General features: G+C 43.3%; 1 protein-coding gene across 1 annotated transcript; it reads left to right on the top strand.

The window, feature by feature from the left end:
• The first annotated feature begins 1,190 nt into the window (after positions 1 to 1,190).
• Positions 1,191 to 26,231, top strand: dipk1ab (divergent protein kinase domain 1Ab). Its single transcript, XM_084164091.1, has 6 exons — positions 1,191 to 1,268; positions 20,560 to 20,694; positions 21,320 to 21,427; positions 21,674 to 21,850; positions 22,152 to 22,367; positions 25,341 to 26,231. Exons 1-6 carry the CDS (start codon positions 1,215 to 1,217, stop codon positions 25,935 to 25,937), a joined length of 1,287 nt encoding a protein of 428 aa, XP_084020217.1. The 5' UTR covers positions 1,191 to 1,214; the 3' UTR covers positions 25,938 to 26,231.
• The last annotated feature ends 939 nt before the right edge of the window (positions 26,232 to 27,170 follow it).

Below are 27,170 nucleotides of genomic sequence, written 5' to 3'. Positions count from 1 at the left end.
AGCAAGTTTGTTAGCTAGCTAGCCAATGTTAGTTAGCCACCAGTAAGTAGATGGCTTGCTCAAAGGCAGTTGCTTAGTTACTTCGTTATGTGCTGCTCTTACCTGTTTGGTCAATCAATGGACATGCTGCGATTCGACATAAAGTCTAAATAATATCGGTGCGAAGAGTCAATACAATCAAGCTCGCCTGCCACTCACTCCACACTTCTCTCTACATGCTGGAGGAAGTGGTGTTGTTTTACAACATGATAGGAATGCCGCGCTCTGCGTTCTGCTTCATGATTGACTGATGTAAAGTAACAGAACGCGCATGTTACTTTGTAACCGTTTTAGTAAGACCAAAGACCTTATAGAAACTCTGTGACACTTTGTATGTGTGCTGTTCAGATAGATCCAGTATATAGTAGCAGTCTACCGAACAGCTTTTCTTTAAAGGTCTAAAGCAGACGTTTTTATCTCAATAGCAAATCATTTCTGGCTAACAATTAAGTACCTTACTGTGATTGTTTTCAATTAAAATGGTCAAAAAGAAACAACAACAGTTCCTTAGCAAAGAGCAATTTCTCAAGCAAGAATTTTGCTAGGAATGGTCTGGGGGAGGGGGAAACTGAAAAACAGCTGTTATTATCAGAAAGGTTTGGAATGCTCTTTCTTGTTGGTCTATTAACTAATTTACCGCTTGGGGATGTCTCCAGGCAGGCCAATACTCCATCCCACCAAAACAGGCTGAAATTTCAGGCGGCCTTTTCAAACAGCTCTTCCACTGAAGGGGCATTATCATCATTTTCACAATTTCACAGTTTTATTCCAACCTCATTGTGTGGAAATATAAAACACAGGAAAATCATGTTTTTGACTACACTGGGCCTTTAACATTTGTGACAGTATTGTAATCTATAAGCCTTTATCAAGGACCCCCTTTCCTATACAATCCCCTCCCACTCTATCTAGCGGGCAAGAGTACTGCAGCGTTCTAGTGTCTGCTATTTTGCAGCACGGAAGGCGCACTTCAAAGGAAGAGCTTATTTGACGGGGGAGGAGAAATGATTTGGTGAAATGGACTGTTATTATTTGTTATACACACTGTGGTTAATTATTGCTACACCAGAAGCCAGAATAATTGTGCAGAAGACAAGATTAGATTTCTATGTTTCGCTTTTTATGGCGTTTTCTTCCTCCGGCAGGTTAGTGTTGTGAGATGTGCTCTATTTGCCATGGCAAGAGGTCTGTTTTCATGGGTCTGGCTGAGGAAGCCTATCTACATACAGGTAAGCCCAGTAGGAAATATTTCCTATACTTTGTCGTGATCAGACAATCACCTATTCACCATTGGATAGTTGGGATTATTCATGTTCCTGTATGGTAGGCTACTTTGAACATTATAAGGCTCTTTTGGACACGATTTCATATACATTCATTTGCAATATTTTAATCTTCGGTAGCCTATAATGTTGGCCTTTTATATGGTTGTCATTGCCATCATTGATGCTCATGAGGCTGTTGCTTCTGATACAAATGTTTCCTTTTGAGTATCCGATTGATTTTATTTCATTTCCAATACGGCACTTTCATTACCAATACGGCAGTCGATGCCCAAGAGCTGCAGTCATTGGTCCAATTCAGTAAACTACTCACCGTTTCTGTAGCAACAGGGATCATCCAGCTTTCACACAAGACAGGACACACAAGTTTTTTTTTTCCCATGAATGTGAGCACTGCATTCAATCCCAAGGTCTAGTAGATAAATAATGTTCTTGTTTGCAATCTTATGTTGTATTTAAATCAGCCCTCTTATTTGCATTGTCCGTGTATGTGCTCCTTATGCTATCTATCCTATTGACCTCCCATTTAAAACCTTTTAATTATATCATACTCTATGTCTTACCCTATGGGCTCTGGTCAAAAGTAGTGCACCATAGGGAATATGGTGCCATTGGAAACGCACACAATTTAACCTGTTGTATAAAAGGCCTATAATAACTGGTCAATAAGGTGGAAATGTTTACAATTCTGGAAAAAGTATTGTAGACGGTCTTAAAACTGTACAAGCAAGTTAAGAATCATGAATAATTATGATATTTTGGATTTCCCTTACTTTCCCCCCAATTTAGTGTACAAAACTGAGTGTACAAAACATTAAGAACACCCAATGAATGACATACATACACAATCAATGTCTCAATTGCCTCAAGGCTTAAAAATCCTTCTTTAACCGGTCTCCTCCCCTTCATCTACACTGATTGAAGTGGATTTAACAAGTGACATCATTAAGGGATCATAGCTTTCACCTGGATTCAGCTGGTCAGTCAATGTCATGGAAAGATCATAATGTTTTGTACAATCGGAAAGTATCCAGACCCCTTCCCTTTTTCCACATTTTGTTACGTTACAGCCTTATTCTAAAATGTATTAAATAAATACAAATCCTCATCAATCTGCACACAATACCCCATAATACAAAGCGAAACAGGTTTTTAGAAATGTTTGCAAATTCATTAAAAATTTAAAACAGAAATACCTTATTTACATACAGTACCAGTCAAAAGTTTGGACACACCTACTCATTCAAGGGTTTTTCTTTATTTTTACTATTTTCTACATTGTAGAAAAGTAGTGAAGACATCAAAACTATGAAATAACACATATGGAATCATGTAGTAACCAAAAAAGTGTTAAACGAATCATGATATATTTTATATTTGAGATTCTTCAAATAGCCACCCTTTGCCTTTATGACAGCTTTGCACACTCTTGGCATTCGCTCAACCAGCTTCACCTGGAATACTTTTCCAACAGTCTTGAAGGAGTTCCCACATATGGTGAGCACTTTTTGGCTGCTTTTCTTTCACTCTGCCGTCCGACTCATCCCAAACCATCTCAATTGGGTTGAGGTTGGGGGATTGTGGAGGCCAGGTCATCTGATGCAGCACTCCATCACTCTCCTTCTTGGTAAAATAGCCCTTACACAGCATGGAGGTGTGTTGGGTCATTGTCCTGTTAAAAAACAAATGATAGTCCCACTAAGCCCAAACCAGATGGGATGGCGTATCGCTGCAGAATGCTGTGGTAGCCATGCTGGTTAAGTGTGCCTTGAATTCTAAATAAATCACAGACAGTGTCACCAGCAAAGCACCTCCACACCATAACACCTCCTCCTCCATGCTTTACAGTGGGAACTACACATGCGGAGATCATCCGTTCACCCACACCGCGTCTCACAAAGACACGGCGGTTGGAACCAAAAATCTCCAATTTGGACTCCAGACCAAAGGACAGATTTCCACCGGTCTAATGTCCATTGCTCGTGTTTCTTGGCCCAAGCAGGTCTCTTCTTATTATTGGTGTCCTTTAGTAGTGGTTTCTTTGCAGCAATTCGGCCTGATTCACACAGTCTCCTCTGAACAGTTGATGTTGAGATGTGTCTGTGACTTGAACTCTGTGAAGCATTTATTTGGGCTGCAATTTCTTAGGCTGGTAACTCTAATGAACATCCTCTGCAGCAAAGGTAACTCTGGGTCTTCCATTCCTGTGGCGGTCCTCATGAGAGCCAGTTTCATCATAGCGCTTGATGGTTTTTGCGACTGCATTTAAAGAAACGTTCAAAGTTTCCGTATTGACTGAGCTTCATGTCTTAAAGTAATGATGGACTGTCATTTCTCTTTGCTTATTTGAGCTGTTCTTGCCATAATATGGAGTTGGTCTTTTACCAAATAGGGCTATCTTCTGTATACCCCCCCTACCTTGCCACAACACAATTGATTGTCTCAAACGCATTAAGAAGGAAAGAAATTCCACAAATTAACTTTTAAGAAGGCACACCTGTTAATTGAAATGCATTCCAGATGACTACCTCATGAAGCTGGTTGAGAGAATGCCAAGAGTGTGCAAAGCTGTCATCAAGGCAAAGGGTGGCTATTTGAAGAATCTAAAATATACAATATATTTTGATTTGTTTAACACCTTTGTGGTTACTACATGATTCCATATGTGTTATTTCATAGTTTGATGTCTTCACTATTATTCTACAATGTAAAAAAAAAATAATGAATGAGTAGGTGTGTCCAAACTTTTGACTGGTGGTGTAAGTATTCAGACCCTTTGCTATGAGACTTGAAATTGAGCTCAGGTGCATCCTGTTTCCATTGATCAACTTGATTGGAGTCCACCTGTGGTAAATTCAATTGATTGGACATGATTTGGAAAGGCACACACCCGTCTATATAAGGTCCCACAGTTGACAGTGCATGACAGAGCAAAAACCAAGCCATGAGGTCGAAGGAATTGTCTGTAGAGCTCCGAGACAGGAGTGTGTCGAGGCACAGATCTGGGGAAGGGTACCAAAACAATTCTGCAGCATTTAAGGTCCCCAAGAACACAGTGGCCACCATCATTCTTAAATGGAAAAAGTGATGTACCACCAAGACTCTTTCTAGAGCTGGCCACTTGGTCAGGTAGGTGACCAAGAACCCAATGGTCACTCTGACAGAGCTCCAGAGTTCCCCATGTGGAGATGGGAGAACCTTCCAAAAGGACAACCATCTCTGCAGCACTCCACCAACCAGGCCTTTATGGTAGAGTGGCCAGATGGAAGCCACTCCTCAGTAAAAGGCACATGACAGCCCGCTTGGAGTTTGCCAAAAGGCACCTAAAGGACTCTCAGACCATGAGAAACAAGATTCTCTGGTCTGATGAAACCAAGATTGAACTCTTTGACCTGAATGCCAAGCGTAACTTCTGGAGGAAACCTGGCACCATCCCTACGGTGAAGCATGGTGGTGGCAACATCATGCTGTGGGGATGTTTTTCAGCGGCAGGGACTGGGAGACTAGTCAGGATCGAGGGAAAGATGAATGAAGCATAGTACAGAGAGATCCTTGATGAAAATCAGCTCCAGAGCGCTCAGGACCTCAGACTGGGGCGAAGGTTCACCTTACAATAGGACAACGACCCTAAGCACACAGCCAAGACAACACAGGAGTGGCTTCGGGACAAGTCTCTGAATGTCCTTGATTGGCCCAGCCAGAGCCCGGACTTTAACCCGATCGAACATCTCTGGAGAGACCTGAAAATAGCTGTGCAGTGACGCTCCCCATCCAACCTGACAGAGCTTGAGAGGATCTGCAGAGAAGAATGGGACAAATTCCCCAAATACAGTTGTGCCAAGCCTGTAGCGTCATACCCAATAAGTCTCAAGGCTGTAATCGCTACCAAAGGTGGTTCAACAAAGTACTGAGTAAAGGGTCTTAATAGTTATGTGTGATATTGCCGTGTTTTATTTTTAATACATTTGCAAACATTTCTAAAAACCTGTTTTTGCTTTGTCGATATGGGGTGTTGTGTGTAGATTGAGGGAAAAACCTAAACGTAACAAAATGTGGAAAAAGTCAAGGGGTCTGAATACTTTCCGAATGCACTGTATATCTCAGCTTTCCAAGTTTTTACGAGACCATGTAGGAGATCCAACCTTTACAATGCGGGTTGTGTTTTCTGAAAATTATAGAGCCCAACCTCTTATTTAGTTAGATATGGTTAATGTTTATAGTTTTTTTCCCCCAGTGATCAATTTATCTATTAAATAGCACCCTGGTAATTTATTATTTAGCCTGAATAGATAACCTTGGTCTCATCATCTCATCTGTCTGTTGATTTGTTCAGCCAGGAGTCCCACTGTGAGCTGCGTTCCGTTTTGCTCCCGTTTTCTTCACACCCCTGTATTTGTGTGTGTTTTTCCTTCACACCCCTGTGTGTGAGTAGCCATGTAAGTGAAAAGTGACAGCAGTCACAGGGGGGAGTGTGTTGTGTGTGTGTTGTGCGTGTGTGTACGCCACCTCTGTCCCACGGAGGGTTTTCTAGGCCACTCTGCTTCTTCCTAATGAGGGCATAGCATGACTGGAACACCGTCACTCGCCGGTTCGTCGCTCCAATAGGACAAGCTAATTTCATAGAAACATATTTAAAACCCCAAGCAGATGTTCTGCAGTCTTACTAGGAGATATGGATTCATTGTAATTATGTTTATCTATGCAGAGCACTGTTTAAAAATGGTACTCCCCGTAGCCTACAGAATTTCCCAGAATGTCACAAATAATTGAATCTTGTCAAACCAGAACCAAAATCTTGCGTAAACGGCCAGGAGAGATTATAAATCGTTCCACAAATCATTCAACAAATCCTTAGGATCAAAAGGCGTATTGTCTACGGTTGGCTCTGCTTTCCGACTTACTCCTCGTAATAGTATCAGACATTGCACTGCATGTGGCTGAAGTTATCGCAGTTGTCCTAAATTTCATCTCCACATAGGCTACATACAGTGCCTTGCAAAAGTATTCATCCCCCTTGATGTTTTTCTTATTTTGTTGCTTTACAACCTGTAATTTAAATGGATTTTTATTTGGATTTCATGTAATGGACATACACAAAATAGTCCAAATTGGTGAAGTGGAATGAAAAGAATAACTTGTTTCAAAAAATTCTAAAACATAAATAACGGAAAAGTGGTGCGTGCATATGTATTCACCCCCTTTGCTATGAAGCCCCTAAATAAGATCTGGTGCAACCAACTACCTTCAGAAGTCACATAATTAGTTAAATAAAGTCCACCTGTGTGCAATCTAAGTGTCACATGATCTGTCACATGATCTCAGTATATATACAGTGAGGGAAAAAAGTATTTGATCCCCTGCTGATTTTGTACATTTGCCCACTGACAAAGACATGATCAGTCTATAATTTTAATGGTAGGTTTATTTGAACAGTGAGAGACAGAATAACAACAACAAAATCCAGAAAAACGCATGTCAAAATTTTTATAAATTGATTTGCATTTTAATGAGGGAAATAAGCATTTGACCCCTCTGCAAAACATGACTTAGTACTTGGTGGCAAAACCCTTGTTGGCAATCACAGAGGTCAGACGTTTCTTGTAGTTGGCCACCAGGTTTGCACACATCTCAGGAGGGATTTTGTCCCACTCCTCTTTGCAGATCTTCTCCAAGTCATTAAGGTTTCGAGAGCCTGACGTTTGGCAACTCGAACCTTCAGCTCCCTCCACAGATTTTCTATGGGATTAAGGTCTGGAGACTGGCTAGGCCACTCCAGGACCTTAATGTGCTTCTTCTTGAGCCACTTCTTTGTTGCCTTGGCCGTGTGTTTTGGGTCATTTTCATGCTGGAATACCCATCCACAACCCATTTTCAATGCCCTGGCTGAGGGAAGGAGGTTCTCACCCAAGATTTGACGGTACATGGCCCCGTCCATCGTCCCTTAGCAGAAAAACACCCCCAAAGCATAATGTTTCCACCTCCATGTTTGACAGTGGGGATGGTGTTCTTGGGGTCATAGGCATCATTCCTGGCCTGTATATGTGCTATCTTGAGCAGGGGGACCTTGCGGGCGCTGCAGGATTTCAGTCCTTCACGGTGTAATGTGTTACCAATTGTTTTCTTGGTGACTATGGTCCCAGCTGCCTTGAGATCATTGACAAGATCCTCCCGTGTAGTTCTGGGCTGATTCCTCACCGTTCTCATGATCATTGCAACTCCACGAGGTGAGATCTTGCATGGAGCCCCAGGCCGAGGGAGATTGACAGTTATTTTGTGTTTCTTCCATTTGCGAATAATCGCACCAACTGTTGTCACCTTCTCACCAAGCTGCTTGGCAATGCTCTTGTAGCCCATTCCAGCCTTGTGTAGGTCTACAATCTTGTCCCTGACATCCTTGGAGAGCTCTTTGGTCTTGGCCATGGTGGAGAGTTTGGAATCTGATTGATTGATTGCTTCTGTGGACAGGCGTCTTTTATACAGGTAACAAGCTGAGATTAGGAGCACTCCCTTTAAGAGTGTGCTCCTCATCTCAGCTCGTTACCTGTATAAAAGACACCTGGGAGCCAGAAATCTTTCTCATTGAGAGGGGGTCAAATACTTATTTCCCTCATTAAAATGCAAATCAATTTATAACATTTTTGACATGCGTTTTTCTGGATATTTTGGTTGTTATTCTGTCTCTCACTGTTCAAATAAACCTACCATTAAAATTATAGACTGATCATTTCTTTGTCAGTGGGCAAACGTACAAAATCAGCAGGGGATCAAATACTTTTTTCCCTCACTGTACATTTGTTCTGAAAGGCCCCAGAGTCTGCAACACCACTAAGCAAGGGGCACCACTAAGCAAGCGGCACCATGAAGACCAAGGAGCTCTCCAAACAGGTCAGGGACAAAGTTGTGGAGAAGTACAGATCAGGGTTGGGTTATAAAAAAATATCCGAAACTTTGAACATCCCACAGAGCACCATTAAATCCATTATTAAAAAATTGAAAGAATATGGTACCACAACAAACCTGCCAAGAGAGGGCTGCCCACCAAAACTCACGGACCAGGCAAGGAGGGCATTAATCAGAGAGGCAACAAAGAGACCAACGATAACCCTGAAGGAGCTGCAAAGCTCCACAGTGGAGATTGGAGTATCTGTCCATAGGACCACATTAAGCCATACACTCCACAGAGCTGGGCTTTACAGAAGAGTGGCCAGAAAAAAGCTATTGCTTAAAGAAAAAAATAAGCAAACACGTTTGGTGTTCGCCAAAAGGCATGTGGGAGACTACCCAAACATATGGAAGTAGGTATTCTGGTCAGATGAGACTAAAATTTAGCTTTTTGGCCATCAAGGAAAACGCTATGTCAGGCACAAACCCAATACCTCTCATCACCCCGAGAACACCATCCCCACAGTGAAGCATGGTGGTGGCAGCATCATGCTGTGGGGATGTTTTTCCATCGGCAGGGACTAGGAAACTGGTCAGAATTGAAGGAATGATGGATGGCGCTAAATACAGGGAAATTCTTGAGGGAAACCTGTTTCAGTCTTCCAGAGATTTGAGACTGGGACGGAGGTTCACCTTCCAGCAGGACAATGACCCTAAGCATACTGCTAAAGCAACACTTGAGTGGTTTAAGGGGAAACATTTAAATGTCTTGGAATGGCCTAGGCAAAGCCCAGACCTCAATCCAATTGAGAATCTGTGGTATGACTTAAAGATTGCTGAAGACCAGCGGAACCCATCCAACTTGAAGGAGCTGGAGCTGTTTTAGCTTGAAGAATGGGCAAAAATCCCAGTGGCTAGATGTGCCAAGCTTATAGAGACATACGCCAAGAGACTTGCAGCTGTAATTGCTGCAAAAGGTGGCTCTACAAAGTATTGACTTTGGGAGGGGTGAATAGTTATGCACACTCAAGTTCTGTTTTTTTGTCTTATTTCTTGTTTGTTTCACAATAAAAAATATTTTGCATCTTCAAAGTGGTAGGCATGTTGTGTAAATCAAATGATACAAACCCCCCAAAAAATCCATTTTAATTCCAGGTTGTAAGGCAATAAAATAGGAAAAATGCCAAGGGGGGTGAATACTTTCGCAAGCCACTGTACTGTGGAAGGCCATGTTTGTCAGGGTGCGCAGAGCCCAGCCGAGATAAAACTGCTCCATGGAGCCTGTCTGTCTGCCAGGAGACAGGGGTAATCCTGCCATGCTGGCTCCAGTTTACTATACCCAGTAATCCAGATCTGACATCCAATGCTCCTTGAGTCCTTTACCACCAGATTTAGACCCTGGGAATGACTCATCCCAAATGGCACCCTATTCCCTATGTAGTGCAGTACTTTTGACCAGAGTCCTATGGGCCTGTGTGAAAGCCATAGTTGATATCACCAAACACATAGCCCTGGCTGCACATTTTAATATGGGTAGCCTACAGACTTGTCTGTTGTGATTTGTCAGCTATTTAACAGTGTGAACGTGTGATCAGGCACTGCTCTATTTTTGTGTGGCAATTAGGAATTAAAATGACCGATGCCCATTGCCCACCCACCAGTTTTGTCCCTGTGAAGTAAGAGAGAGAACCAGGTCTGATATAGCCATGTGGCCCGAGCCTGAATATGAGGAACTGTGTCAGTACGTGCAATAGAGGGATATGATGACGATGCTGATCATATTTGATGTTGGCACAGTTTGACAGTGCTAACTAGAACACACATAAACAGAACAGAGCAAATGGTTCAAAATTATATATTGTATGTATGTTTTAGTCAGTTCCTTATTTGCAGTTAAACTCTGATGTGGGGAGGTTTAAGGAGGAGCTGTTTGTCACCTCATCTTTCCACAGTTCTCTCTCCTCGGGGGAACACCTGCATGCTCTCATCTCTCCATTCTCTCCCATATCGCCTCCTCTCCATTCTCTCCCATATTGCCTCCTCTCCATTCTCTCCCATATCGCCTCCTCTCCATTCTCTCCCATATCGCCTCCTCTCCCATATCGCCTCCTCTCCATTCTCTCCCATATCGCCTCCTCTCCATTCTCTCCCATATCGCCTCCTCTCCATTCTCTCCCATATTGCCTCCTCTTCCATATCGTCTCCTCTCCATTCTCTCCCATATCGCCTCCTCTCCCATATCGCCTCCTCTCCATTCTCTCCCATATCGCCTCCTCTCCATTCTCTCCCATATTGCCTCCTCTCCCATATCGTCTCCTCTCCATTCTCTCCCATATTTCCTCCTCTCCCATATCGCCTCCTCTCCATTCTCTCCCATATCGCCTCCTCTCCCATATCGTCTCCTCTCCATTCTCTCCCATATCGCCTCCACTCCATTCTCTCCCATAATGCCTCCTCTCCATTCTCTCCCATATCGCATCCTCTCCCATATCGCCTCCTCTCCATTCTCTCCCATATCGCCTCCTCTCCATTCTCTGCAGTGCATGACTCTATCAGCATGTGTTCACATACTGTCTGAGGTCTAAGCTTGTCCCAGAGGACTTGGTGGGAGCCTAATTTAATCAATATTACTTAAGATGCAGCATTTAGCTGGTTAGTATTTCTTCCCACTCTCCTTAGGTGTAAACTTCATTTTCATTTTGGACATGCTTGATAGGCTGAACTGATTAACTGATCTGGAGCAGAAGAGCAGGAAGTCCGAATGAAATGCTTTTGATATGTCACGTTGTACTGTGACACAAGAGGAGAGCTAAAAAGGGTGTGTGTATACTTGCATTCATGTATGTGAGGAGACTGTAACTTACATATGCCATGTTCACGGCCTGTTGTATCTACACAGTATGTAAGTGAAACATGAACAACTGGCCCAAAAACTGCTGTTAACATGTAGTATTATTGTCGCAGTGTTGAGTCAGTGTGGGGATTGGGGTGTGTCCTCGACCAGGAGGGGGGGATGGCGTCTTTCTTATTGCCTGCTGTCTGCTGTCCGACTTGGGACTGGGATGAGTCAGATCACCCAGGCAGCGTGTAGCTCCTGCACACAGCACAGACAGAGACAGTGTTACATCTCCCAGAGTCTGCACTGTGCACACAAATAGAGACAGTGTGTGATTCCCAAATGGCACCATATTCCCTATATAGTGCTTTTGTAGAGAATAGAGGGCCATTTGGGATGCACAGAGTGTGACATCTCTCTGAGCCTGCACAGTGCACACAGCAAATAATAGTGATACCTCCTTCTCTCCTTCCTTTTGAGAGTCGGAGTCCTGGGAGTAAGAGAGATGGATGCTGGGACAAATGAGCTACTGGTGCGTAACTCCTATGAGAGAGAGAGAGGGAGAGCGAGAGAGAGAGAGATATAAGCAGAGAGTTTACACAGGTGGCACAAAAATAAGCTCTCACCATTTCCCCCAGAAAACATCTTCCACGCTTGATGATTCCCGTGGGTGTGCACTGTGCATAAGCCTATTAGTGTTCCCCATCTAGACTATTAGGGAGGAAAATGGTTTGCTTTTGTCTGTGTGACACAAACGGTTAATTATCCCTCTCCATTCATCCCTGCTTCATCTCCTCTCTCTCCCCTACAACTTCATCCCTTGCAAGGCAGTTAACCCACTGTTCCCCGGGTGCCGATGACGTGGATGTCGATTAAGGCAGCCCCCCCGCACCTCTCTGATTCAGAGGGGTTGGGTTAAATGCGGAAAACACATTTCAGTTGAATGCATTCAGTTGTACAACTGACTAGGTATCCCCCTTACCCTTTCCTCTCCCTGTTCATATGTCCCTTCCTCATCTCTCTATCCCCCTCTCTCCCAATCTCTCTCTCCATCTCTCTCCCCCATCTCTACATCTCTCTCTTTCCATTTCTCTCTCTTCACAGCTGGAGAGAGTGCCCATTAAAGAGGACTAGCTTTATGATCATGAATAATGGATGAGTGGTGAGCAGGGCTGCAAAAACAAGTGTCAGCGTAGAAATGTTCTCCGCTCTTGATCCACTTCTATCTTCTCTCCCTGCGTATTTGGATACCAAAGAGCAGTTTCAGGTCACAAATAACAAGTGCTTTGTCCATGTATTTGTTGTTCATCCTTAAGTTGCACAGACGCAATATCTGGACCTCTGCTCAGTGTCGATTAAAAAGGCTGGACTGTGGTTAGGGTTAGTTAGACTATAGTCCCAGTGCACCAGTGGTCTCTGTGTGTCTATTGACATGTTGGTATCTCTAACATGTTTCAGACATACAATATGTAGGGGATAATCAATTACACTTTGTGCAGTTCTAACTAAGGAAGTAAAACCCAAGACCCGATGTGATGCATGATTATTTAGTGGACAAGCAAAGGCTGAGGCTCCATCCCTATATAGTGCACTACTTTTGAGCAGGGATCGTAGGGCCAAAGTAGTGCACTATATTGACTCTTGCCACACTGCCCGTCCACACACCCCATTGCATCACCACAGCTCTGACTACAGCTGGTAATTAATAACAAGAAGTCACAACAGCCAGGATCAATGCTGCTTCATTAGCTGTGTTTGTTTAGGGCTCCATCCCCTTTATAGTGCACTTCTTTCGACCAGGGCCCATAGGGCACTATATGGGGAATAGGGAGCCATTTGGTACGCTGCCTTGTTCTTTCCCCACAGCAGCCTATGAAAGCCCTCAAAACATTGATTTTTAAAGACCAACCACATATTTGTTTTCATTCAGAGTGTTATCCATATAATGACTTTGCAGTTGGATGCAATTTACAACACCTACCTACGCAAGAATCAATATGAAACGCAGTACATTGTTTGTGTGATCATGGTGTTTTGTAGCAGTTCTCTTAAACTCCCGGGGACAGACGACGTAAACATAAATGTTACCGTAGATCTGTCATGATATGTACAACGACATGCGTGAGGTAATGAGCAGTATTAGTTCCGGTGCTTTGGACAAATCCTGTTTTCACAGGTGTTAGCATCTTTCGAATTTCGGAAGGGGAGGGAACATTTGGCCCATAGACTTGCCTGTAACTTGCAAAGAGAGAGGGAGGAGCTCTTCGTTCCAGTTCTGATTCTTTCTATGTCTTCCCTTAACACATATGGACCCTGAACTTAATCGAGCGTCTGACCAATTACGCAATACTTTAGTTCTGGGTTAACCAAGATTATTACAGTTCTCTCAGTTTAGGTTTGTTAAAAACACTGGGAAAGTACTAGGGCACCTACAGATTATGCTCACGCTAAACATAAGGTATATACAGTACACTGAGTATAGCAAACATTAGGAACACCTTCCTAATATTGAGTTGCACCCCCCCTTTTGCCCTCAGAACAGCCTCAATTCATTGGGGCATGGATGTTGGCCAGTGTTGACTCCAATGCTTCCTACAGTTGTGTCAAGTTGGCTGGATGTCCTTTGGGTTGTGGACCATTCTTGAAACACACGGGAAACTGTTGAGCGTGAAAAACCCAGCAGCGTTGCAGTTCTTGACACAAACCGGTGCACGCCTGGCACCTACTACCATATCCCATTCAAAGGCACTTACATGTTTTGTCTTGCCCATTCACCCTCTGAATGGCACACATACACAATCCATGTCTCAATTGTCTCAAGGCTTAAAAGTTATTCTTTCACCTGTCTCCTCCCGTTCATCTACACTGATTGAAGTGGATTTAACAAGTTACATCAATAAGGGACCATAGCGTTCACCTGGATTCACCTGGTCAGTCTATGTCATGGAAAGAGCAGGTGTTCTTAATGTTTTGTACACTCAGTGTAAAGTCAAGTGTATCAGGTCTTCAGATTAGTTGACCAGGGAATGCCACCGAAAAATTACAAGGAAAGCTACAGATTATGTTAGCAGTCTGGCACTAAACCTATTTTGAGGCACACCTCCCAAGTCAAGTGTATCTGGTTCTCTGTGAGGCCGAGGCAGAGATCAGCCTGCATGTAGAGTAGTAGAGGGGGACTACAGTCGTGGTCAAAGGTTTTGAGAATGACACAAGTATTGGTCTTCACAAAGTTTGCTGCTTCAGTGTTATGAGATATTTTTGTCAGATGTTACTATGGTATACTGAAGTAAAATTACAAGCATTCCATAAGTGTCAAAGGCTTTTATTGACAAATACATTAAGTTTATGCAAAGAGTCAATATTTAGTGTTGACCGTCCTTTTTCAAGACCTCTGCAATCCGCCCTGACATGCTGTCAATTAACTTCTGGGCCACATCCTGACTGATGGCAGCCCATTCTTACGTTATCAATGCTTGGAGTTTGTCAGAATATGTGGGTTTTTGTTTGTCCACCCGCCTCTTGAGGATCGACCACAAGTTCTCAATGGGATTAAGGTCTGGGGAGTTTCCTGGCCATGGACCCAAAATGTCAATGTTTTGTTCCCCAAGCCACTTAGTTATCACTTTTGCCTAATGGCAAGGTGCTCCATCATGCTGGAAAAGGCATTGGTCGTCACCAAACTGTTCTTGGATGGTTGGGAGAAGTTGCTCTTGGAGGATGTGTTGGTACCATTCTTTATTCATGGCTGTGTTCTTAGGCAAAATTGTGAGTGAGCCCACTTCCTTGGCTGAGAAGCAACCCCACACATGAATGGTCTCAGGATGCTTTACTGTTGGCATGACACAGGACTGATGGTAGCGCTCACCAAGGTGTTTTCCGGATGCCCCAAACAATCGGAAAGGGGATTCATCAGAGAAAATGACTTTACCCCAGTCCTCAGCAGTCCAATCCCTGTACCTTTTGCAGAGGATCTTTGCAATGAATTGCAATTCATCTGATCACTCTTCATGACATTCTGGAGTATATGCAAATTGCCATCATCAAAACTGAGGCAGCAGACTTTGTGAAAATTAGTATTTTGACCACGACTGTACACTACACACCATGCTGTTGTAAATTACATTCTGAGCAGTTGTCGGTCCTGTGGAATGCTGTTGAGGTGCTGCTGAATATTTTAGGTTTAATATCAAGGCACTACAGCTGGGAAAACACAGAATGAGGGCTCACAGGCTGGGCTGTGGGGAGAGAGGAAACTCAGGCCAGTATAGGCTAAAAAGCGGTTGCTCTGGACCTGCAGTCACAATAGGGCAGTGACTTGTGACTAGTCAGGAGCAATATAGACCACAGCTCTCAACACTGAGATGACTAAGTGTTCTACTAGACAAAAGAGGAGGAGGAGGAGAGTGATGGACTGACATTACAGTAAGAGGCCCATTGAATAGAGAGAGAGCGAGAGAAGGATTAGATTAGAGAGAGAGATGGATGGATGCAGAGTGAAGAAGAGTCATCTTTACTGTCAGTGAAAGAGGGTGGGTGGAAGATAGAGAGTGCATGCATATCTGTCAAGGCCCAGTTTTATGCATCATAACTAATAACAGAGTTCTTATAGAAAGAAACTCAAATCCAATTCAGAAAACAGGGACTCTCTTTTCCTCATTTGCATAAAGGGTTCATCTTTAGAAAGTGATGTTGTCCAATGTACATCACATTATAGGTGCTGGGCAAAGACGGTGCAAGAATTCACCTTTACTCACAATCATGTAGGCTCATCACTCTGTCCATAGTCATTGGACGGTAATGAAATGTGGGAATTGAGTAAGAGATGTGGTTACAGATCCACACACAGCATCACAACATGGCATAGAGGGAGAAATGGAGATTGACACTCAAAGTACTGTATTAAGTTGAGAAGAAGAAGAGATACAGAGAGAGACAGAGTCATGTCGATAAAGCAAATGGGAACTGAAAGAGCGAGAGGAAAAGAGGCTGGGGGAGTCCATCACTGTCAAACAATGGACATAGTCATCATTAATAGATGGACTAGAAAGGCTACCTGAATGTCTGTTATCCCTCCACTCAGCTAGCTCGCTGCGTTGAACTAATTCCATTATTGATCTACTGAGACCATTAAAAGAGAACATTTAGAATCATTATGAATCAGGAAGGAAATGTTATCAAAAGGCAATAACAATTTGGAGTGTGTCAGAAAGGAAAAGGATTGTACATTAGCTGTCTGCCTGTAACTAACCATGTGTTACCACAGAGAGCCATTGGGTTGTTGATTACAGAGCTCATAATCAATAGTCATTGTACTAATGAAGTATTACTGTCCTCCATAAGGCCCACTATAGACAACTACCCATTTATATCCCAATTTAAGGCCTGTTTCTCCATCAATTGCTCTCTAATTAGAATAAACTAGCTCATTACTAACAGGCTCATCTATAGTGTACATGAATGTGCTGTTATAGCAGTGAGCAGAGTGATGTTTTAATGAAGGGTTGTAATATGTTATAGATATAGTTATACAGGGTAGAACACTCTGGATGTGCAAAAGACGTAGATGATTGTTCCGCAGAGATGAGATATGGGGTCACATTAAATGACATGATTGACTGGCTCATACAGAATATATAGATGATATCTCTCTCTCGCTCTCTCCCCTCATTATATGGCACTCCTCGGTTCAGTGATTTGTTGTTCTCTCTGTCACAGTGGCCAAGTCGGTCTGGGAAGAACGAGTCACATGGCCTGTTCTCGCAGATGGTTGCTAGACTACAACAAGCAGAGATGCAGGAGCAACAGACACTGGGAACAGGACAGAAGGCCTCTGAGTCTCCTCCCTCCTTGGTCTGTCACTGGTTGCATCCCAAATGACACCCTATTCCCTATATAGTGCACTTCATTTGACCAGAGCCCTATGGCTGCATCGACTCCCTGTCCCCAAGCACAGTCTGTGTCTCTCTCTCTCTCTCCCTCTCCTTCTTGCTCTCCCTCTCTCTCCCTCTTGCTCTCCCTCTCTCTCTTGCTCTCCCTCTCTCTCTTGCTCTCCCTCTCCCTCTCTCTCTCTTGCTCTCCCTCTCTCTCTCTTGCTCTCCCTCTCTCGCTCTCCCTCTTAAGTACATCACTGGGGCCAAGCTTCCTGCCATCCAGGACCTACAGTGGTGTGAAAAAATGTTTGCCCCCTTCCTGATTTCTTATTTGTTTCATGTTTGTCACACTTAAATGTTTCAGATCATCAAACAAATTTAAATATTAGTCAAAGATAACACAAGTAAACACAAAATGAGGGTTGTTGTTAAGGGAAAACAAAATCCAAACCCTCATGGCCCTGTATGAAAAAGTGATTGCCCCCTACAACCTAATAACTGGTTGGGCCACCCTTAGCAGCAACAACTGCAATCAAGCGTTTGCGATAACTTGCAATTAGTCTTTTACAGCGCTGTGGAGGAATTTTGGCCCACTCATCTTTCAGAATTGTTGTAATTCAGCCACATTGGAGGGTTTTCGAGCATGAACTGCATTTTTAAGGTCATGCCACAGCATCTCAATAGGATTCAGGTCAGGACTTTGACTAGGCCACTCCAATGTCTTCATTTTGTTTTTCTTCAGCCATTCAGAGGTGGACTTGCTGGTGTGTTTTGGATCATTGTCCTGCTGCAGAACCCAAGTTCGCTTCAGCTTGAGGTCACGAACAGATGGCCGGACATTCTCCTTCAGGATTTTTTGGTAGACAGCAGAATTCATGGTTCCATTTATCACAGCAAGTCTTCCAGGTCCTGAAGCAGCAAAACAGGCCCAGACCATCACACTACCACCACCATATTTTACTGTTGGTATGATGTTCTTTTTCTGAAATGCGGTGTTACTTTTACGCCAGATGTAATGGGACACACACCTTCCAAAAAGTTCAACTTTTGTCTTGTCAGTCCACAGAGTATTTTCCCAAAGGTCTTGGGGATCATCAAGATGTTTTCTGGCAAAAATGAGACAAGCCTTAATGTTATTTTTGCTCAGCAGTGGTTTTCGTCTTGGAACTCTGCCATGCAGGCCATTTTTGCCCAGTCTCTTTCTTATGGTGGAGTCATGAACACTGACCTTAACTGAGGCAAGTGAGGCCTGCAGCTCTTTGGATGTTGTTGTGGGGTCTTTTGTGATCTCTTGGATGAGTCGTCGCTGCGCTCTTGGGGTAATTTTGGTCGGCCGGCCACTCCTGGGAAGGTTCACCACTGTTCCATGTTTTCGCCATTTGTGGATAATGGCTCTCACTGTGGTTCGCTGGAGTCCCAAAGCTTCAGAAATGGCTTTATAACCTTTTCCAGACTGATGGATCTCAATTACTTTCTTTCTCATTTGTTCCTGAATTTCTTTGGATCTCAGCATGATGTCTAGCTTTTGAGGATCTTTTGGCCTACTTCACTTTGTCAGGCAGGTCCTATTTAAGTGATTCCTTGATTGAGAACAGGTGTGGCAGTAATCAGGCCTGGGTGTGGCTAGAGGAATTGAACTCAGGTGTGATAAACCACAGTTGAGTTGTGTTATAACAGGGGGGGCAAACACTTTTTCACACAGGGCCATGTAGGTTTGGATTTTGTTTTCCCTTAATAATAACAACCTTCATTTCAAAACTGCATTTTGTGTTTACTTGTGTTATCTTTGACTAATATTTAAATTTGTTTGATGATCTGAAACATTTAAGTGTGACAAACATGCAAACAAATAAATCAGAAAGGGGGCAAACACTTTTTCACACCACTGTATATACTAGGCGGTGTCGGAGGAAGGCCCAAAAAATGGTCAAAGACTCCAGTCACCCAAGTCATAGACTGTTCTTTCTGCTACCGCACGGCAAGCGGTACCGGAGCGCCAAGTCTAGGTCCAAAAGGCTCCTTAACAGCTTCTACCCCCAAGCCATAAGACTGCTGAACAATTAATCAAATGGCCACCCGGACAATTTACATTGACACCCCCCACCCCCTCGCTGCTACTCGCTATTTATTATCTATGCATAGTCACTTTACCCCTACCTACATGTACATATTACCTCAATTACCTTGACTAACCTGTACCCCCGCATATTGACACGATACCGGTACCCCCTGTATATAGCCTTGTTATTGTTATTTTATTGTGTTACTTTTTATTAATTTTTTTACTTTATGTAGTAAATATTTTCTTAACTCTATTTCTTGAACTGCATTGTTGGTTAAGGGCTTGTAAGTAAGCATTTCACTGTAAGGTCTACACCTGTTGTATTCGGCACATGTGACAAATACAATTTGATTTGTGTTATATCTGTTAATCTCTCACCTCATCTATTTTGCATAATTGTTATAATACTGAATCTCGGTTAAACTTGCATATTTCATTATGCCCCCCAGTGATGGAGCTATTCAATCATTCATTGGATAACTACACTACTGGCACTAGACCAGCCTGCTTATGGAAATGACTGGAAATCCCTGTAGTCTCAACTTCACATTCGTGCTTCCTTGGCAATATGATTTATCGTTATTGCAACATAAATGTGGGGCAATATATAGCCTACCTATCCTACATTTTCTGCATTCCATGATATTTACTCCACTGTGGATAATCAAACTCACATGAACTAAATGCTGTTTACACATGTCTTCAGTCTCACTATATCTGGGTCAAGTTCTGTTCTAGTATAATAAAGGAGGCTGTTCCACCTGAACTCTTCGAATAGGAATGCCCATTTATGTATTCTGATCATGATCTTATTATTATGTAATGAAAGTCATCCCAGCTCTCTCTCCCCCCTCTATCTCCTTATCTACTCTGTTCTATCTCTCCCCCCTCTATCTCCTTATCTACTCTGTTCTATCTCTCCCCCCTCTATCTCCTTATCTACTGTTCTCTCTCCCCCTCTATCTCTCTCCCCCCTCTATCTCCTTATCTACTGTTATCTCTCTCCCCCCGATCTCCTTATCTACTCTGTTATCTCTCTCCCACCTCATCTCATTATCTACTCTGTTAGGGCTCTCCCCCCTCTATCTCCTTATCTCTCTCCTTATCTACTGTTATCTCTCTCCCCCTCTATATCCTTATCTACTCTGTTCTCTCTCTCTCCCCCCTCTATCTCCTTATCTACTCTGTTCTCTCTCCCCCCTCTATATCCTTATCTACTCTGTTCTCTCTCTCCCCCCGCTATCTCCTTATCTACTCTGTTCTCTCTCCCCCCTCTATATCCTTATCTACTCTGTTCTCTCACTCCCCCCTCTATATCCTTATCTACTCTGTTCTCTCCCCCCCTCTATATCCTTATCTACTCTGTTCTCTCACTCCCCCCTCTATATCCGTATCTACTCTGTTCTCTCTCTCCCCCCTCTATCTCCTTATCTACTCTGTTCTCTCTCCCCCCTCTATATCCTTATCTACTCTGTTCTCTCACTCCCCCCTCTATATCCTTATCTACTCTGTTCTCTCTCTCCCCCCTCTATCTCCTTATCTACTCTGTTCTCTCTCCCTCTCACTCCCTTGCTCTCTCTGTTCCAGGCCCGATTCTCCTACCTGCACATGAAGTATCTGTTCTTCTCGTGGCTGGCAGTGTTTGTGGGTAGCTGGGTGGTGTATGTGGAGTACTCATCCTACTCAGAGCTGTGTCGTGGAGATGAGTGCAAGAATGCCATAGTGAGTTCTCTATTTCCTTCTATGAAATGAGTAAATTGATAGAGCCACCTACTGCGTAAAAAAAGACTCTTCCTTCAAATACAGTATTCCAGTGTCAGCTTCCATATTGTATTGAAACCATCCTGTGAGTTACTATACAAACCAACACCACGTCTGTCTACTAGTTAGTTACAGTATACAAACCAACACCACGTCTGTCTACTAGTTAGTTACAGTATACAAACCAACACCATGTCTGTCTACTAGTTAGTTACAGTATACAAACCAACACCATGTCTGTCTACTAGTTAGTTACAGTATACAAACCAACACCATGTCTGTCTACTAGTTAGTTACAGTATACAAACCAACACCATGTCTGTCTACTAGTTAGTTACAGTATACAAACCAACACCATGTCTGTCTACTAGTTAGTTACAGTATACAAACCAACACCATGTCTGTCTACTAGTTAGTTACAGTATACAAACCAACACCATGTCTGTCTACTAGTTAGTTACAGTATACAAACCAACACCATGTCTGTCTACTAGTTAGTTACAGTATACAAACCAACACCATGTCTGTCTACTAGTTAGTTACAGTATACAAACCAACACCATGTCTGTGTGTCTATTTATCCAAGTGTGACAAGTACAGGAAAGGAGTGATTGACGGCTCGGCCTGCAGCAGCCTGTGTGAGAAAGACACGCTGTACCTGGGGAAGTGTCTCTCTGCCAAGCCTAACAACCAGGTCAGATCTGACTCTGATCCTAGTTCTACATTAAATCTCAAAAGTATTTCCTTTCCAAAATGTAAGAGGGAAGGAGAGCACCTGCATCTCCTCACTTCCTTCTGACATTGGGCAGGTGGTGTGGAGAGAGGACACGAGGAATCAAGGAAGTACTTTTGAGATTCACCCATAGTGTTTAGCGCTACAGTGTTTCTGTGTCTGATAACTAACACCAGCATGTTGTGGGTCTATGTGTGTCTCTCTCAGGTGTACGCAGGTGGCTGGGGGGACCTAGAGGGGGTGATTAAGTGCCAGATGGAAGAGATTCCTCATTATAACCTGGGAGCTGAGATGGAGCACAGGAAGGAGGCATCGCCCTTCAACAAGCCCACCAAGGGAACCTCTGTGGATAAGTTCAAAGAGATGGTCCTCAGCCACCTCAAGGTCAGAGTACTGTCATCTCATTCCAGTGTGATTCATTAGACTACCTGCTTTTCCACTTTATTAATAGGTTCATGTCTGCAACACTTACTTGAAGGTCTTCATAACACATTAATAATCCATACATTATGCATTCATAATCAGGGCACTAATATTTCATAAATGCACATTTATATTTTGTCACAGTATTCACATTCATGTAACTTATTGCTATCTTTGTTAGTGTGTTATGACTTTAGTGGCTAGCGTGTTCATTAATGCAGTTCTGTTACGAAGGTATCTCTTACCCCTTATTCCTCTCCAGACCAAGGTGGGTGAACAGGCCAACCTTCCAAACCTGGTGAGCCTGGTTTTCTCCGTGGTCGACTACAACAAAGACGGCCTCATCTCCTTGCTGGAGGCCCGCTCCATGTGGGCCCTGCTCCAGCTCAATGAGTTTCTGCTAGCAGTAGTCCTGCAGGACAGAGAGCACACCCCTAGGCTCCTGGGCTTCTGTGGGGACCTGTACGTGATGGAGAAGGTAATCTAATAGGAACGCCCATTTATGGATTCATTACATTACATTTACATTTTAGTCATTTAGCAGACGCTCTTATCCAGAGCGACTTACAGTTAGTGAATGCATACTTTTTTTTTTTTTTTTTTTTCCCCTGTGGGAACAGAAACAGATTTTTTATTTTCTTCAGACAACACAAAAATTAACTACAGCTAACAGGACACAAATTGATTCAAATCATGAGCTTATTTATGTGATGAAATTCATCACATCTCACTCCTCTCCCTCTTTTACAGTTTTTCTCAGTCGCTTTGGTGCATTTTTCACATCATCCCTAACATGTGCAAAATAATAAGTGCATTTCTCAGAACAATTTGTACAAACTGCAATATACAATAGATATGTTTCTAAAGCTAGTCAGTCACTAAAAATCCTTAGTACATCTCTCAAAAGTAAATATTCATGCCAATGATCATGTCAGTGTCATCAGAATGATAAGTCATTGAGTCATTGTTCACGAACAAGGTTGTCAAAATGTTTAGGCATGTTGTCAATGGAACTGTGTACTTTGACAGTATTACCTGATGTAAACTTAGGCTACAGTTTGGATGACAGTTACTGTATTGAAAATGCACAAGGCTGCACTTCTATGGCATATATCAATTTCAACAGTACTATTTACATATTACTGTATGTGGGTTATTGATTGAAAGAGACTGGACAACCCAAGGGGCACAAAGGAAAAAAAACTAAATTAGAAAGAAACACAGGAAACCACCCCTAAGGCACAACTTTGCCCACAGCACTGTTCTAGTGCTGTCTCTACACATCCAGACGTTCCTGTCTGTCAGCCCACATATTCTCATCCACATCACACCGGATATTTTCCCTTCCAATGCAACGTGGAAAGAATCTTTTGGAATGCCTTATCCATCCTCTGCAGGCGTCTACTGTGGTGTCCTCACATGCTGCATCCATTGCAGCCAGCAGGGTCATCTGTGTGTGTGGCTGACGATCGTACACCTTCCACCTCCATGCTGAAAAGAACTCCTCAATTGGGTTAAGGAATGGTGAATAAGGTGGGAGGAATTCTATGAGCATCCTCGGGTGGGTCACAAACCATTGCCTTATGATGTTTGATCGATGGAAACTCACATTATCACAAATGACCACATACTTTGGCAAATCCTCTCTAAACAGACCCCTCTCATCATCAGGGATGAGAGCCCTGTAGAGAGTCTCTAAAAAGTTGAGTAGATGCTGGGTGTTGTATGGCCCTAAAAGGGGGATATGGGTTAGGACACCATGCTCCGAAATAGCAGCACACATGGTGATATTTCCTCCCCGTTGGCCTGGCAAATCCACAGTAGCTCTGTGACCGATGATATTCCGACCCCGCCTTCTGCATTTGGTCAGGTTGAAGCCAGCCTCATCCACGTATACAAAGTTGTGAGAGGGTTCACTTGATTCCAACTCCATTATACGCTATATCCCAGAACACACAGTTGAATTTGTTTTGGTAAGGAAGAGTGACATAAAATGTACATATATTGCATGTTCCTTCCACAGCAATGGAAATGTGTGCAGTTTATGCTTACTGTACTATGTAACACTATAAAATGGTGCTGTAAAGTAGTTACATAGATATATGTTTTACCTGTACATACTGGTACCGTAGCTCCTTAACTCTGTCCTCATTCCTTTGGAATGGTACACGGTACAGCTGTTTCATACTCATCTGGTTTCTATGCAGCACCCTGTCGATGGTTGAGATGCTAACCGTATGGATGTTTTCAAAGACATCGTTGTCTTCTATAATGGTCCTTTGTATTTCCCTGAGTCTCATGGCATTGTTTGCTCGGACCATGGTGCAAATAGCCTCCTCCTGTTGAGGTGTGAAAAGGCGTCCTCTGCCACCGGTTTGAGGTAATCTTGCAGTCCTATGTGTGGAAAAATGCAGTGATGCATCGCACACTTTCACATAGACAAAAACTATGCGAACACACATTTTACTGTAAAACATACAGGTGGGTGCATGTAAGGTGCAGTATGTATCTGTATAGAGTATATTTCTGTATGCTGTGAAATACAAGTGGACTACTGTAATATGAAGCATTGTAGGAAGTATACAGTATACTGCTTATATACAGTAACAGTGCACTGTACATTGGTGGACATACCTGTTCTCTCTTCGAAACGTTTGTACTATTGAGGACACGGTTGATCTCCCAATATTCGGCTGCACCCTTCGACCCGCCTCAGCCATTGTAAGGCCATGATTGACAACATGGTCTACAATAGTGGCCCTTATGTCATCAGATATGCGCCTATGTCCTCTTCTGCCTCTTCCTCTGTTTTGCCTTCCACCACGCATCCTTGCTCCTCTTCTTCCTCCTCTTGGCTGTTGACCCTGTTCGTTTCCTGGTCCATCCATTATTGGAAAATTGCAACTCTGTGTTGTGCACCTTTGAGCAATTTAGACAACTGGTTGATTGTTGGTTGAACTAACACTTTACATTCCTTCATGAGTGAGGGTTAATTTCACCTGCACGATTCAGCAATTTACATTTTTGTACAAAAGGTCTAATAGAAATGTGTAAAACTATGCTTGACAGTTTATGACAAATAGTTCAACAATTTTGCATGTAATGGCTTATGCAAGGAACTAATGCCTAGATGTTTTGAGGGGTAAGACTATTCAACAGAGAACCATCTACTATATTTTGATCAACATGACATGAGCAATTGAAAATGTGGAAAAAAGCTGACACTTGTACATTATCAATTGCAATATGTACAAAAGCAATTGCAATTTGTTCAAAGGAATAAGAAATTGCTTTAATGATGTGCACAAGTGACTAGATGATTTGGAATTTGTACAAGTAGTATCAAGAATTGCACTTTTGATCTAAGAAATGCACCAAAGCGACTGAGAAAAACTGTAATACCACCCATCTCTCGTTCCCTCTTTCTTTGTACCTGTATGTGATGGAGAAGGTGCCCTACGCTCCCCTGTACGGCATCAGCCTGCCCTGGGCGGTGGAGCTGTGGATCCCCGCGGGGGTACGACGCAGCATAGACCAGTGGTTCACGCCTTCCTGGCCCCGCAAAGCCAAGATCTCCATCGGCCTCCTGGAGCTAGTTGAAGATGTCTTCCATGGCACCTTCGGCTCCTTCCTCATGTGTGACGTGAGCGCGGACGGCTTCGGTTACAACGACCGCCACGACCTGAAGGTGATGGATGCTCGCCACATTGTCCCTGAGGCCACCTTCCAGAAAGCCATGAGGGAGCGGCAGTGCGACACGGACGAGGACTGTCTGTACGGTGCCGACTGTCGCACTTCCTGTGACCTCACCAAGCACAGGTGTACGCCAGAGGTGACGCAGCCCAACCTGGCCAAGGCGTGCGGCACGCTGAAGGATTACCTCCTGAACGGGGGACCATCTGATATTCAGGAGGAGCTGGAGAAACAGCTGTATGCCTGTATAGCTTTGAGGGGCTCAGCAGAACAGATGGAGATGGAACACTCACTTATACTGAACAACCTGAAGACCTTGTTGTGGAAAAAGATATCACACACCAAGGACTCCTGAGGTGAAAACATAGGTACATCCAGACCCTCCACCCTTCTCCCAAAGTGTGTCATGGATTTGAAAGTATTGGCTGGAACTGCGTAAATCCACTACGGGGTGTGTTAATACACACTTCGGGAAAGGATGGATAATCAGGACAAAGATGAACACTACTGCTGCCCCCATAACGCAATCTCCCTCTCCTCTTAAGCTTTTCAGGGAACTATACTGAACAAAAATATAAACGCAACATGTAAAGTGTTGGTCCCATTTTTCATGAGCTGAAATAAAAGATCCCAGAAATGTTCCATATGCACAAAAAGCTTCTCAAATTTGAGCAAAAGTGTTTACATCCCTGTTAGTGAGCATTTCTCCTTCACCAAGATAATCCATCCACCTGACAGGTGTGGCATATCAAGATGATTAAACAGCATTATCATTACACAGGTGCACCTTATGCTGGGGACAAAAGGCCACTCTAAAATGTGCAGTTTCCTCACACGCCACAGATATCTCAAGTTTTGAGGGAGCGCGCAATTGGCATGCTGACTGCAGGAATGTCCAACAGAGCTGTTGCCAGAGAATTGAATGTTAATTTCTCTACCATAAACTGCCCCCAATGTCATTTTAGAGAATTTGGCAGTGCATCCAAGCGGCCTCACAACCGCAGACCACATGTAACCACGCCAGCCCAGGACCTCCACATCCGGCTTCTTCACCTGCGGGGTAGTCCGAGACCAACCACCCGTATAGCTGATGAAACAGAGTATTTCGGTTTGTAATAAAGCCCTTTTGTGGGGAAAAACTCACTATGATTGGCTGGGCCTTGCTCCCCAGTGGGTGATCCTGCCCAGTCAAGTGAAATCCATAGATTAGGGCCTACTGAATTAATTTAAATTGACTGATTTCCTTATCTGAACTATAATTCAGTAACATCTTTTAAAATTGTTGCATGTCGCATTTATATTTTTCAGTATATAATGAGACAAACTGTTGGGTAAAAATGCTTTACAATAGTTAATTTTGCCCTTCTCGTCATTTGTTTAATGATTACATCCAGACTCAGATGGTACATTTCTAGCAAACAATGCCATTGTATTCCATTGTCAACATTTCCCTCAACGTCTATTTAAAATCGGCATTGAACACATTTTCAGTCTATAGCGAGTGTATTCAAATCGAGCCTGGAGGTCAGCATACTGCTGTTTTTGTTCTACCAGATTAAAATTGCACCTACCTGGTGTCCCAGGTCTA

This window comes from Coregonus lavaretus (genome assembly GCF_964263955.1).
Source record: "Coregonus lavaretus genome assembly, chromosome: 6".
NCBI classification, from domain to species: domain Eukaryota; kingdom Metazoa; phylum Chordata; class Actinopteri; order Salmoniformes; family Salmonidae; genus Coregonus; species Coregonus lavaretus.
This window is presented reverse-complemented; position numbering and strand designations above follow the sequence as displayed.